Genomic DNA, 15,137 nt, shown 5'->3' with positions numbered 1-15,137 from the left:
AGAGAGAGAGAGAGAGAGAGAGAGAGAGAGAGAGAGAGAGAGAGAGAGAGAGAGAGAGAAGCAGTTCCCAGAGCCCCTCACTCTCATGCAAAAGGCCACATCCGTAAGGAGGTGTCATCAAGCACCAAACCACTTGACTGACAGAGTTGACTCACTCTTTAGCCAGGAGTATCTCATTGACATAAAATCGTCAAACTCCCACCGCTGCCCTCCTCACAGCACCTGGGGAGGAGCTCAGCATGCACCTGGAGCCTCAGTGGCTTCCTGGTGCTCAAGGGTGGAGGCGGGCACCTTACCCCGGCCCGTGGAGCACCCACTGGGTTTGCTCCACACCGCTGCCTCTCTTCCTTCCGCCGTGGCCCGTTGTGCCTGCTGTTCTTCAGCCCTGCTGAAGAGCCTTTCAGCTCCATCTGCCCTGGCACCTGGGAAGATGGGCTTCTTCGCATGGCTGCTCCAAAGCCCCATCTCCTTCAGGTCTCTGGTGGCGCAGCCCTGCTCCAGGGATGCCTCGCTCAGCCTCCTACGGTGCACACTGGACCTTTCCCGACTTGAAACTCATGCCAGTTGCACCTCCATAGTCACGTGTGCTTTGGATCCTGCCTTCTGCCTCCCTTGGACTCTGGAAGCTTCGGATGCTGGGGACCTTGCCTTTTTGGTCCTCTGTGGATCCTTAGAGCTTAGCAGTGTGCCTGAGACTTATGGGCCCTTCAGAACGGTTTGCTTGGTTATTTAATCATCAGTGAGTTAGCTGTGTAAACCCAAACCAGTCTGCATCTCAGTCCAGGCTCCAGCTGGGATGCCTAATAATGAGCTTGGACCGAGGGATAAGTTAGATTCCATGAAGAAGGTGGTGAGCGCGCGCGCACACGCATACACAGTCATCCTTATTCTCCTCAAGGAAAGCCTTTGTGATCGCCAGAGCTTGCTGTGGCCAGTGAGCTCCCTGGGAACAGGTCTAGGTTGGCGGATCAGAGACACAGGTCTCACCTCTTCTGCCCTTCCTCCTAGAGTATAAGACAGTGGACGCACTGCTGCAGCGGATGTTTGAGTCTGAAATTGCTCCGGAAGATGACGGGCCTTCCTTGGATGAGATTCTGAGCTTCTCCCCCAGTGACATATATCAAAGGAACCCCAACTTTGAAAACAGTGCATGAAACTGAGCTTTCGAAGGACCCACAAGTGGGGCCAAGCTGAGCTGTCGTCAGATTTGACATATGCTTCCCGGAGATTGCCTGCCCAGCCTGGGATCCTCCCTGCGTTCTCCTAACTCCGCAAATGAGCCTTACCTGTCCTGAGGAAAGGGTGTGGAGGCACTGCCCCTGTGCACCTTGTCCAAGGAGCCTCCTTGAGTTTGATCATGAAGTGAGAAGGGAAATTCATGAAGAGATGATCAGAGCAGAGCATTTTTTATACACATGCATGGACATGGGTAAAGCTTTTTCAGTGGGGATATAAAAGTTTTTCATTAATCTTTATACAGTATTTTTGCTATTCTATAAAACTCATACTGTGTTACAACAGTATATGAATGAATTATGGGCATTTAAATGTGGCAAAGAAATATGTTCTAGTATAATAGCTTTTAACCATAGTGTCTCATGAAAATGGGGGAAAAAAGGATGTGAAAACACAATGACATCCCCGTTGCGTTCGATCCTCCACCGCCGCCATGGAGTCAATCCCAGCTCATACTTGCCCTGTGGGGCAGCGTTGTTTATCTCCCTCAGAACAGCTGGTGGGTTCAAACTGCTGGCCTTGCAGTTAGCAGCCAGGCACTTAACCCTCGACACCATCAGGCCTCCAACAGTCTGTTGTTGCTTGGGGTCAACAAGTTGGCTCGACTCCTGGGGAAACTCAGAACAGGACACTCCTGCTCTTGTGTCCTCTGCACAGGCGCCATGCTTGACCCCATAGCTGCAGCCACTGTGCCCACCTGTCTCACCGAGGGGCTTCCCTCTGCTTTCCCAAACATGACGTCCTTTTCCACGCACTGGCCTCTCCTGATCACAGGTCCTCAGACCCACCATCTGAGGACCTTTCTGGTCATACTTATTCCAAGACAGATTTGTTGGTTCTTTTGAAAGCCCATGGGACATTCAATATTCTTCCCCATCCCATAATTCAAATGCATCAAGTCTTCCTCAATCATGGTTCAGGTTTCACATGCACATAGGAGCTAATTGAAAATACCTGGCTTGGGTCTGGCGCACCTTAGTCCTCCAGATGACAGCGTTGCTCTTTAATGCGTTAGAGAACTTTTCTGCAACAGATTTGCCAGCCCAGTGCAATAATAGTTCATCTGACTTCTTGACTGCTGCTTCCATGAGTGCCAATCATGGATCTAAGTAAAATGAATCTATGACCATTTCAATATTTTCTTCATTTATTACAATGCCGTCTGTTGAGCCAGTTGTGAGGATTTGGTGTTTTTTATATTGACCTATGATGATTTCAACCGATGCTGGAGGCCTCGGTCTTGATCCAATGGCCAGAATTCCTCACCCTGGGTTTACTGAAATATCTCAACTGGTATTTTGTCAATTTCTGGAACCTTGTTTTGGTTTTGTTTGTTTGACTAATATCTTTCATGCAGTTTGGACTTCTTCCTTTAATACCACCCATCCTTAATCATGTGCTGCCTCCTGAAATGGCTGGCCAAGTCTTTTGGGGACAGTGACTCTGTGTATTCCTTGCATCTTTTGATGCTGGCTGCATACTACGAGGCTATCTATAAAATCTTGTCATGTTACGACTCAAGGCCTGAATTTGTTCTCCAGTTCTTGCAGCTTGGGAGCCTGAGTATGTTGTTCCCTCTGGGTTTCTGACATCAGGTCTTTCAATGATTTGGCTTTTACTCTCCAGTAGTTATTTCATGTTGATGTATGTTTGTGTATATGTACACATAATAAATTTAAATGTTATTTTTAAAACATTGTCAAATATTCCATATCATCATTTCATAATTAAACCCATACCTGTTGATGAACCTACATGTTGAGCCTGTGTTTGGCATTAAGCAATAATGGGATAAGTCTTCTTAATCAGTATTTTTCATGTGTCTTCAGTAGATACGTGGCTCAGAACGAAGATTATTGGGTCAAATGACCCTAGAAACCTCAGTAGCACCATCTCGCCACCAGGGGGCGCTACAGCCGTATCCATCTACCTAAGACTATAGTTTGGATATACATACGTATAATTGACCACTTTCTTTGGCTTCACAATAAAAATGCACTTCAGGAGAACATTAACGGCTATTTTAGCGATCTAGACAAACGCACCTGGACTCGAGGAGGGCTACATGGCTGAAGAGGTTGTGCTCAGCGGAGAGCAGGGCTGGCTTGTCTGCAAGGCCATGGGGAGCGGAGAGCTGCGCTGATGTGGAGGGGAGGGAGGGGTGTGCTACTTTGGAGGAGCTTACAGATTTGCCTTTGTGCTTCCTGACCTTGATCCCAAGTCAGACCCTATTGCTTCCTTAATAATTCACGTAACAATAAGTAGTGCTGGTGAGTTATGAGTGGCATTACAATGGACTATTGAACCAAGAATAGCAGTCGTGCCACGGGAGGAGCAGCTGGTGTCAGAACTGGTTTTGTCAAACAAAAACCCCTGAAACAAAAATCAATTGGGTATGCAGTAAAACTTCCAAAAGTCAGAACCGGGGTAGGGTGGAAACCTGTCACAGAAGAAAAAACCATTTTCCACGTAAACAGGAACACTGTCAGAAGGCAGCCCTGCTGAGCTCTAGCTCTCGCGGGTTTCAGTGTGTTTGCTCGGGCCTGCTTGTGCACTTGGTGCATTTGAACCAGACTCTGCAGTTAGCAGGCCAATGCAGTAAGTTCATAGAACCACCAGCACATGAAACTCGCTGCCATCAAGTCGATAGTGACTCTTAGCAACCCTATTGGGCAGAATAGAACTGCTCCCACGGGTTTCCTAGACGGTAAGCCACTATGGAAAGAGACTGCCTCACCCTTTTCCTGCAGAGTGATTGGTGGTTTGGAACTGCTCGCCTGTGGTTAGCAGCCCAGTGCATAACCCACTACACCACCAGGGCTCCTCCCCAGGACATGAAATCGACCCCGTTTTGTGATGAGCTTTTTTCTACCCTCTCTCCCTTTTGCATAACTTCAACTTTGTCACAATATGTAACTTTTATATCAGTCTTTCACCCTTATGTATACATTTTAGTCTAAGAGACACATTTATATCTGTCTCAGTGATGCCCATCTTTATTGCATATGTTCAGTATCTTGAAAGTGGTTCTCATATATTTTTTCTTTTTGTTCAAGTGGGTGGGGAAATTTAGTCCCTATTAAGCTATCATAATGGAAAAATTAAATAAGGTTTGAAAAAATTGATTTTGTACCTGATTCAAAATTTAAGAGAGAAAGCTATCTGGGATAGTGACAGAAATTAGTTATAAAAGGGGTGGGGGAAGCCTCCTTGCTATAAATAGTCATTCTTTTTGGGGAAAAAAAACAATCTTCAATAAGATCAACTACTTGGTAACCTAACAAAAAAGAGAGAAAGCAAGCATATATAATGAAAACAAAATACAAGACCACAGAAAAATGAAATTTAACAAACAATGGACATTTCCAGGAACCTCACTGTTTTTGCTTCTCTGGAGAACTCAGCCTCGGACGTGGAACCCACAGAGTGGCTGTGGTGGTTGCCTCTGGCATGTGGAACAGGGTGGCTGCAGTCAGAGCTGAAGGCAGCAATGGGCTCCTCTCTGGCTCTGCGCCTTGTGAGAACGGTTTCCGCTAGAGTGCTATGCACAGAAATGAGGGAGGGGTGGAAGCAGGAAGGTCAGTTTAGGGTTAGGAGGGCCCTTCCAGGCCCTTTTGCTTTAAAAGTTAATAAGTGTAAAATTGAGTGTTGTAGCTTTAGATTGAATTGATTTATATGGATTATAAGATTATTTTAAAGATCTGAGGTTGTTTGAATAGTTCTTAAAAAATAGAATTTATACCTGTAATAGGTAGCAATGAAAAACAGGTACAATAAAGGATAGACAAACTTTATTCATAAACACCTTAAGTCCTATGAATAGTTACAGAACTTCACTATTTTAAACAAACACAGTATGCCTAATTGCTATCGCGGCCCTTTCTAGTTTCAAGGTAGAAGGTGTGTAAGAAATGATTTCTAGGTCGCGTTCGCATCCAAATGATGCTCATGCATGTGTGCCCGAATTCTCAAGGAGCCAAATTAGCTGCTCTACGGGGACCTCACTGTGTTGTATCCTGTTGAAATAGCTACAACTGTGTTGCATGAATAAAGGTTATCAACTTTATTTTAACAAACATTTACACAACAATGCGGACAACGTTAGATTCAAAGGGAAGCCAGCACTGACGGGGTCATTTCTGAGGAGCGCTCCTGCCCATTGCTATTTTCGCGAGCGCTTGCATTCTAAGAGCAGCACAATCAGCCTATTACGCAGACTCCTGATCTTGTTTGAATAGTGTTGGTGTAACACATTCTTCAGCTTTTGCCTTAACAAATCCAAAGAGGGAAGCTGATGACAGTCTGGTATGTTCAACATGGTGTGAAAAAATTCATTCCACATATCCAAATGAGGAAGCCTGAAGAATAAAAGCAAAATTAATAAATAAAATGCTGCCTTCATCATTTATGTCAATGCTATGCCCATCACCAACCCTCTGAGTTCTATTGGCTTGAATAACTTTATACAATACTCAACAAATGCAACTTAAAATACCGTAAATCAAGAATGGGAATCTACTATTAATAAAGAATTTCAGATCCAATTAAATGTCTATATACGCCTTGTTTCAAGGAGAAAAAAACCTGTCAATATTTACCCCAAAGCAAAAAAATGGGAAGCTAAGGGGTAACAGGGAGAGGTAGGGAAGATAGATCAACAGAAACAGAACAACCAGAGTAAAAATAATGAGAAGGAAGAGACATTACGAATAACCCCCCGTGCTAAGGAGTCAATTCTGACTCACAACAAAACCATATAGGGTTTTTCTTTTTCTTTCTTTCTAAAAAAATCATTTATTGGAGGTTCGTACAACTCTTATCACAATACATTGTGTCAAGTACATTTGTACATTTGTTGCCATCATCATTTTCAAAACATTTTTTTCTACTTGAGCCCTTGGTATCAGTTTCTCATTTCCACCTCTCTCCCTCCCTCTCTCACGAACCCTTGATAATTTATAATGATTAATTTTTCATGTCTTACACTGACCGATATCTCCCTTCACCCACTTTTCTGTTCCTCTGGGAGGGGGTTTAGGTAGGTCATTGTGATCGGTTCCCTCTTTCTCCCCCACCTGCCCCTTCCCCTCCTGGTATGGCTACGCTCTATTGGTCCTGAGGCGCTTTTCTGTCCTGGGTTCCCTGTGTTTCCAGCTCTTATCTGTACCCACGTACATGCTCTGGTCTAGGGGATTTGTAAGGTAGAATTGGGGTCATGATAGTGGGGGGAATGAAGCATTAAATAACTAGAGGAAAGTTGCATATTTCATCGGTGCTATACTGCACTCTGACTGACTCATCTCCTCCCCACGACCCTTCTGTAAGGGGATGTCAAGGCTGTAAATCTTTACGAGTGCAGACAGCCTTTCTCCTGTGGAGCAGGTTGGTGGATTGAACCTAAGACCTTGTCAGAGCTAGTAGCCCAAGACTTTAAATAATAGCACCAATAGGTATAGAAATTGTTAACTAATATGTATCAAAAGATATGCATAGAAATTGTTTTTTGTGCAATTAACTTGTACAAACTTTTACCAAAAACACAAAAAGTAATTTTTTTAAAGACATAGTTTTTCAGTAATAGCTCTTCAGTGAGAAAGCTTTCTCAGTGCACATATTTGAAACAATATCATATTTGTTTTGGGCTACCTGGATATACTGCTACAACATGATAATTGGTCACATGGTTCTAGGCCTAATTTGCCTGTGTGCCAGGACCAGGTAACCAGGCTGGGGCCCAGAACAGAGCTCAGGCTTATGTGTCAGCTGCTAAATGCTATCTGTCCAGTAATATGGAGATAAGGCCCTGGGGCTCAAGTGAATTCCAGTCAGGAAAGCCAGTCTCCGGCCACTGGACCTGCTGAGGTTAAGCAGGAGTGCACTGGCAGGCAGAATGGTAGGCCCACAGGGTCTTGCTGAAGAACAAAGTATCTGTTCCTTCAATTATGAGCAAGAGAAAGAACAGAGTATTTGCTGAGTCTGATAAGTCATTAGAAAATACAGGGAAAACTCAGTGCCACTGAGTCGATGCTGACTCATAGTGCATAGTAAGCCTATAGGACAGGGTAGAACTGCCCAGCGGGTTTCCACGGTGTAAGTCTGTATGGGAGCAGGAAGCTTCATTCCCTAAAATATAGCACCCTTGCTATAAAACTTTCTTCTACGATTTGAAGCTATCTATGTACAACATATCCCACTTCACAAAATCATTCCAGGTTCTTAGATCTGCATACGTTTTTGGTGTGTGAAAACATCAATACCTGGCTTAAATTTGTTTTTTATAAATATTTGCAAAATCCCACCAGACTATATGCTCAAGATAGGTGTACATTTTGGTATTTTTAATACCTTAAGGGAAAAAAAGAGTATATTTGTAAATAATAGAATGAACATCCACATAACATACTCAGCATAAACAACGATGTCCAGTTCACACGTTATGCTAGGTCAAGCTCTAGCTAGTCTTGCTACCTCTTCACTGTGAGTTTATAGATGAGGACACGGTCTAAGAGATACTGAAGTCACACGTCACTGGGGTATAGTTAGCTGCCTCATTATATTACTTTATAAGTTATCATTTAAATTATATTACTGTATAATTTACATAGCACTTTTGCATATACAGGAGCCCTGGTGGTGTCGTGGTTGTACTTCCAGTTGCTAAGCAAGCATAAGCCAGCAGTTCGAAACCTCCAGCGGCTATGTGGGAAGAGAGGAGGCAATTCTACTCCTGTAAAGAGTTACAGTCTCAGAATCCCACAGGGGTAGGAGTTCTACCCTGTCCTACAGGGTCACTTTGAGTTGGAACCGTCTCGGTGGTCCTGAATGTGGTTTGGTCCACATATATTATTTCTTTGCATCTTATCATAAGCAGTTGAAGTAGGATCTGCTTTATTCCCACTGATGTAGACAAGAAACCCTCAAACAAAGCAACAGCCTGAGGCTCAGCGACTGTTAATGGATTTCGCCAACCTTTTGGCCAAGACCCTTCAATGGCTCTAAGAGGGCACTGCCTGTCCCGGTTTCAGAAGTGGGGGCGCCAGGGGAAACTATGAACCTTGCTCAGGGTCACAGTGTCACGGCTGGGCCCCTTCACCCTCGTGACGAAGGCATGGATTTACGTGTAGTGGCAAAGGCCAGCTCTCCACCAGAACTTAGCTTTCTCCCATATTTATGCTCCCTCTCTAACACCAATGCTGATAGCCATCTTTTTCTTTCCTACAACTCTGATCACAATCCACACACACACACACATACATTGTGTAAAGCACATTTGTACATTCATTGCCCTCATCACTCTCAAAACGTCCGCTCTCCACCCAAGCCCCTGGCATCAGATACTCACCTTCTAAAAAGACCTTCAGGCTTCCAGACACCTCCTTCATTTTTCACTTTCATGTACGTACCAAAGAGCATGCAGTATACTGTTGCAGCGATTCCAAAGTAATCAATCTGTAAAGAAAACACAGGATTTCAGTGACAATGGCACAAATGTTTATTAAAGCGTCACTCTAACTTAGTGGTTCTCAACCTGTGAGTCATGAGCCTTTGGGGGTCAAATGACCCTTTCACAGGGGCCGCGTGACTCATAAAGTAGCAAAATTACAGTGATGAAGTAGCAACAAAATAATTGTATGGTTGGGGGGGGGGGTCACCACACATGAGGAGCTGCATGAAAGGGTAGCAGCATGAGGCAGGTCGAGAACCACGGCTCTATCCTAGGATTTCACTCTGTTTTAGTTTTGAATGTTTGTTTTTTGAAGTGATTTGAGTGACAGCAACAGAACACATTCATTTTACATTCAACAACGTGCACACTTTTTGTTTGTGACATTAACTGCAATGTCCTCAATGTTAACGTCAATTCTCGCTTCCTCTTTGGGTTTCCCGTTCCAATTTGCCCAGCTTTCCTCTTCCTTCCTGCCTCTTGAACTTTGTTTTTGGGCGAATATTGCCCATCTGGTTCGGTATGGTTGACTGCTCCGAGGAGCACATTCCTCCTGAGTACTATACTACTGTGCCCTTTGCAGGCCTGCTGTTTGGCTACAAGGAGTGAGTTCTGCTTGTGGTGATAGTCTTGGGGTTCCCAGCTGGCTCTGTCAGAGCTGTAAGTCCCGTGTCACTCTATGAGTGTGAATTTCGTTCTACTCTGCCCAGGGCCTTCTATTGTGGTCCTCGTCAGGGAGAGTGGTACTGGTAACTGGGTACCATTTCATGCTGCTTGTTTCAGGCTATTGGAGGCTTTGGTTTTGGAGGGTAGGTATTTTTGTTTTAAATAGAAATATCACTGTCTTAATAAAGGAAAATCTCTAACAGCTTAGGTGAGAAAGGAATCCTCTTCAGGAATCTAATCTTACCCTAAGTTCCATCAGCCTTACTTACAGTTCTAGCCTTCTTTCAACTGCTGCTCAAGACACCGGCGCAAATAACTAAAGTCCCTGGATTTATTGTGAAAATGTAAGAAGTATATAGTGAAAGAATTTTTTTAAATCCCCAAACCTCTCATTTTAGTGCTATACCTGGTAGGTCCATTGCTTCTTACTGAGCATCTCAATACACTGGAAGCCAGATGTTTCACACTTTGCTGTAAATGTAGTTCCTTTTGGGAAAAGTTTCATGTCTATGCTCTGCCCCAGGTCAATCAATGCCAAGCCCGCAGATAAATCATCGTCGTCACCGTCCTGCTCTAAAAATCTGTATTAAACACAAACACGTGTGGGGCTGCATGAGACCACGGGGAAAAAAGGCTACTTGAGAATGTTCAGTAGATAAGCGGAGATTGATTTTTGTACATATTTCACGCTTTTCTACGAAGTGATTAAACAAGCCAAACCCCCCCCAAAAAAAGAGAGAGAGAGAGAGAAAAAAAGAATGTTCAGTAAAGAGCCCGTTACGTGATAGTACTTACTTGTTTCCAAGTATGAAGTTGTCTGGCTTAATGTCTCCGTGAATGATCTCGCAGTCGTGGACTTGCTCCACCATGTGGAGCATTCTGACAGCAAAAGAGAGGACCAGCGCTTGAGGCATCACTTTCTCAGGGGTGTTTTTATAGAGGTTAATGGCATTCTAGAAACAACGGGAAACGGAACCCTTACTTGGTGTTATAGATTAGTGACCTTTCAACTCGCTTTGCTGCTGGTGAAAGCTCTAATCATGGCAGGTGCAAACATGTGCTTTAGTCACGGCCACGTCCTCAAAGTGAACATACTCACTAATAGCGTCCCATAGCTGTACAGCTCTCCCACCAGGACACTGCCGTTCTGGAAAAAGTGGGCAGAGTAGAATTTGATAAACATGTGTCGCATACTTGGCTTTAGTCTCTCCATCAGCTGAGTTCCAATGTAAAATTCCCAGGGGTTGGCGGGCTTCTGGATCTGTAAATCAGGTAGGGGACATTCGTGTCTAGTCTCACACTCTAAGCAAGCAGTCCCCATCCCAACAGTGACGTGGAGTGGAGAGTGAGGGCAACCTATGAACTGCTGCAGCACTGAGAGATTTCCTCCAAGATGGTTTTATTAGCAGAATAATTCTGAATCCTTATAGGGTAATTTTTAAAAAAAATTGTTGACTATTGGTCTGAATGTCATCACTGTCTTAATAAAGAAGAATAAAAAAGCCGGCAAACTCAATTTTGCCACCCTACACACAAAACTCCTCAGTACTTTTACCTTTAAAACAAATTTCTGCTTGTGCTTGGTATCATTCACATCTTCTTGGGTGGCTTCATAGACTTGGGCAAAGGCTCCTTCTCCAAGAAGGTGATCAACATAAATCACAAAGGAACCTTGGAAAAACATGTCAAAATGACAAAAGGGCTCAAGATATTTGAGACAAAGCATTCTTGGTGGCTAAATTTTATTAAATAAAATTAATATGGCTACAAAATGTTTGACCAGAAATAGATGAAATTTAAGCATGGTCCCCCAAAGGGCCACCCACCCCACCCCTGCGCTCCCATCATCAATCGCCGTGCCGGCAGACACCACAGCTTGGCCTGGCCTCAGGGCTACAACTCCCTGCTACTGAACACTTTTCTTGCAGATTAAAGTGGGTATTAATTATGCTGCCTGCTTGGCTGGACTATTGTGATGCTAAAAACATGCAAAAATGCTTTTGTAAATTGTTAATCACACAATTGAAAGCATTTTAATTACATCAGAGTAAAAAGGGCAAAGTACAACTAACAATATATTCCTAATGAATGATTTTTTTTATTCTGGAGTTTATTTATGTAAACCACACTCAGTTCCCTTTGTGGTTAACTTTGATATACTCATGGTACACATAACAAGTAAGGAATAAAGATTGTGTATAGTGATTAAACTTATTTTAAATTTCATTTGTTTTACCCTCTTAATGTTCCAGGGTACATTAATTTAGTTGCCATGTCTCTTTAGTCTGTGACAGTATCTCAGACTCCCCTTATTTTTGATGACCTTGACAGTTTTGAGTACTGGTCATGTATATTTTATGATGCCGCTCTATTAAAATTTTTTTTCTCTATTAAATTTTTTCTTTTTAAACCCTTGGTTACCTTGGGGGAGAAAGACTTCAGAGGCGACATTCTAATAGACTCGTTAGCTAAACATTTTTAACAGAACTCATATGTTTAAAAATCAAATACACATGGGACAATGACCAAAGGTATAATAGATGCATATTGGGAACATCAGAAGATATGAAAGAACAGAAAAAAATCTTGAGGGAATAATAACTTAGAATTTTATAAAATTAACAACAGATCAGGGAACAGCAAGTAGGACATATCTCAGGATATTACACTTGGGTACATCATATTCAAACTGTAAGAAAGCAGAGGTACAGAAGTTCTAAGAGTCAGAGAGAGAGAGAGAGAGAGAGAGAGAGAGAGAGAGAGAGAGAGAGAGAGAGAGAGAGAGAGAGAAACACTGCGTAAGAAAGAACAGAGATAAGAATTATACCAAGTATCTCTCTAGAAGTCATGCAAGTAATTGCAGAATGAAGTGCGGTATTTAAAATGTTGAAAGAAATCTAGAATCTTGTATCCAGTAAAATTATCTTTCAAAGGTGAAGAAATTAATTTTCTTTTCTTTTTTAAAGAAATAATTTTCTTATAATAAAAGATGGGTTTGTTACCAGTAGAACTTCCTTGCAAAAAGAGTGAAAAGAAGTTCTTCACGGAGAAGAAAAATCCTATCTACATAAATAAAAGAACATTAGAGAAAGAATAATGAAGACAAAGTACAATCTTTAATTTTTCTTCTTCTTAATTGATCTAACAGATATAAACTCAACCCCTCCCCCAAAAAACCAAACTCACTGCCATTGAGTCAATACTGATTCATAGCGACCCTACAGCAAAGGGTGGAAGTGGCTGTGAGTTTCTGAGACTGTAACTGCTTACAGGAGTAGAAAAGCCCAAACTGTGGGCCTTTTGTAGGTACTAGTTGATGCACAATAAGAGCAGCAACAGTGTATCCAGCAATTATAGCTTATAATCAAAATGCAAACTCACTGCCATCTTGTCAATCTCTTGTATGGTGCCCCTATAAGGCAGGCAGAACTACCCCTGTGGGTCTCCAAGGCTGAAACCCTTGACTGGAGTTACAGCTACACTCCCAGGGAGTGTCTGCTGGGTTTGAGCTGCTGGCTTTGCACTATACCCGCCCTGGGTGCTATCTTATAGAGAAATGAAATGACTGGAAGACGAGAATGGTGAATACGCTGTTTGAAGGTACATAGACTGCTCATAAAGCTTTAAAATATTATTTGAAGGTGAACTCTGATGAGCTGTGAATGTGTACTGCAAACTTTAGAACAACCAGCTTAAGAAAAAAATTAAGTGTGCTTGATGTGCTAAAAGGGAAGAAAATAAATCATGACTCTATTAAAGCTGGAGAAGAATAAAGTGTAGAAGACAAATAAACGTGCAAAAGAAAAAAGACAACAAATAAAAATTGGTTATAATATGGAAAACAATACAATTCTATCCATAATCACTTTAAACATGAATGGTCTAAGTATACTAATTTAAAGAGTGACTATTGAGGTGAATAAAAAATAATACTGTCTATAAGAAACATACCTTAAACATAAATACAGATAGAATGAAAGTAACAAAATGGAAAAAGATGTTCCATCATTGCCCTAGCAAAAGAAGGCTGGCATAGCTTCCTTAATTTCAGATAAAGAAGCCTTCAGCGCTTAATAAATAGGGACTAATCTTCCAAGAAGAAGTAATAATTCTTAATGTGTATACCCCTAACAACAGAGCATCAAAATATGTGTGAGAAAAATCAACAGAGCTTCAAGTAAAATCCACAATTCCAGCTGGAAACTTTTTAACAACCTCATACAGAAAACTAACAGATCAAGTAGGCAGAAAACCGGCAATGGCACAGTTAACTGCACAGCACAATTAACGAACTGGATCTGGCCCATATTTATAGAACACTTCATCCAACAAAAGCAGAATCCAAGTTCTTCTCAAGCTCACATGAAAATTCACAAAGACAGATCACATTCTGGGACATAAAATACACCATATAGAAGAGAAATCATACAACGTATTCTCTCAAACCATAATATAATTAAACTATAAATCAGCCGAGTTGAACTGGTGGCTCGCGGGCCACACGTGGCCCCCGAAGTAATATTTTGTGGCCCGCGATGCTTTGAAATAAACTGTAACAAGGGAATTGCGTGTGCGGTATTGCCTCCATCTCCCCTAGGCGCTACTTTCTTCATAGCAAGTTTTTTTTTCTATTTTCATTTTATTTCAGAGCACTACTGATTCCACAGACATTTAAGGGAAGTTAAGGAATATTTATAAACAGTTCTATAGTCACAAATTTGATAACGTAGATGAAAAACACAATCTATCAAAATTCCTCACAATGAAAAATAATCTGAATGGGGTTATATTTATTAACAACCTTAGATTAATAATTAATAACTTTCCAAAATGGAAAGCACTAGGCTCAGATGGTTTTAAAAAATGATACTAATTTCCTATAACCTCTCCTAGAAAACAGGAGCAGAGGCAAAACTTCCTACTAAATCAGATGATCCAAGTGCTACCCTACCAAGAGAGGAAACAACATTTAAAAAAAAATACAGACTATTAATAAAGATGTAAAAATCTTCAATAAAGGCAATGTATAGAAATAATCGAACAGCATGTACTCTACAAAGTTATGTAGTATTACTCCCAAAGTGATTACAATTCTACAGCTTAATTTACAGCTAAACAAAATATTCTCAGTTTAATACTATATATACAATTGCTATTTACTGTAGGGGTAAACAAAGATAAGAGGAGAATCAATAAGAGGAGAATCCCACACATGTGAACTCATCAGCTTTCCACACAGACAGAGATATTTAAAGTGATATTGCCCACATAGTTCTTACCCAACTGAAACCCCGTCTTGGGTTTGACGGGTGGAAGTTTATACTGCCACTCAAAAGCATTTGGATGGGATTCCACTGGCTTCGGAAGCCCCTTTAAAAGTTTGCGAATCAGTGTATTATCCCATGGGTTTTCAACAATGAAGTCTTAAAAGAATGGGAACAAAAAAGGAAAAACAAATTCAGTATCCAATAATTTTACTGAAGAAGTTATCGATAAATCAAGTGGACATTCATTAATTAGGCTTTGGAAAGCCTTATCCTTCAAGTTTCATTGGTTAAGTCAAAATTGGTAGTGCTGCACAAATGGCCAATAGCCATTTAGATCCATAAATTTAGAGCAGTGTTCAAGTGTGACAAAAGATATTAGCACCAGAAGCTGTAGTGTGGTGGGGGTGGGAGAGTGTTTTATTCGCCTAATCTCAGTTCTCCTGCTACAAAACCATTTGTTCCGCTCACCTGGAAATGCTACTGCTTTTCTGTAAAATGTAGACAACTATATTAAAATGAAAAGG

The 15,137-nt window shown here is 41.7% G+C and overlaps 2 protein-coding genes across 2 annotated transcripts in view; one reads left to right on the top strand and one right to left on the bottom strand.

Moving 5' to 3' along the window:
- LOC142461342 (two pore channel protein 2-like) overlaps positions 1 to 2,967 on the top strand; it is a 47,967-nt gene extending 45,000 nt beyond the window's left edge. Inside the window, exon 19 of the mRNA XM_075563146.1 lies at positions 1,009 to 2,967. Within this exon, the coding sequence (XP_075419261.1) occupies positions 1,009 to 1,154 (146 nt within the window). The 3' untranslated portion in view covers positions 1,155 to 2,967. The remainder of the gene's footprint in view (positions 1 to 1,008) is intronic.
- Positions 2,968 to 5,275: 2,308 nt separating this feature from the next.
- BUB1 (BUB1 mitotic checkpoint serine/threonine kinase) overlaps positions 5,276 to 15,137 on the bottom strand; it is a 51,506-nt gene continuing 41,644 nt past the window's right edge. The window contains exons 19-25 of the mRNA XM_075563145.1: positions 14,626 to 14,769; positions 10,902 to 11,017; positions 10,446 to 10,607; positions 10,142 to 10,299; positions 9,753 to 9,927; positions 8,579 to 8,685; positions 5,276 to 5,594 (exon numbers count right to left, since the gene is read on the bottom strand). Of these exons, the coding sequence (XP_075419260.1) occupies positions 5,399 to 5,594; positions 8,579 to 8,685; positions 9,753 to 9,927; positions 10,142 to 10,299; positions 10,446 to 10,607; positions 10,902 to 11,017; positions 14,626 to 14,769 (1,058 nt within the window). The 3' untranslated portion in view covers positions 5,276 to 5,398. The remainder of the gene's footprint in view (positions 5,595 to 8,578; positions 8,686 to 9,752; positions 9,928 to 10,141; positions 10,300 to 10,445; positions 10,608 to 10,901; positions 11,018 to 14,625; positions 14,770 to 15,137) is intronic.

This window comes from Tenrec ecaudatus, chromosome 11 (assembly GCF_050624435.1).
Source record: "Tenrec ecaudatus isolate mTenEca1 chromosome 11, mTenEca1.hap1, whole genome shotgun sequence".
Lineage (NCBI taxonomy): Eukaryota > Metazoa > Chordata > Mammalia > Afrosoricida > Tenrecidae > Tenrec > Tenrec ecaudatus.
The sequence above is the reverse complement of the archived record's forward strand: the minus strand, read 5'-3'. Positions and strand labels throughout refer to the sequence as shown.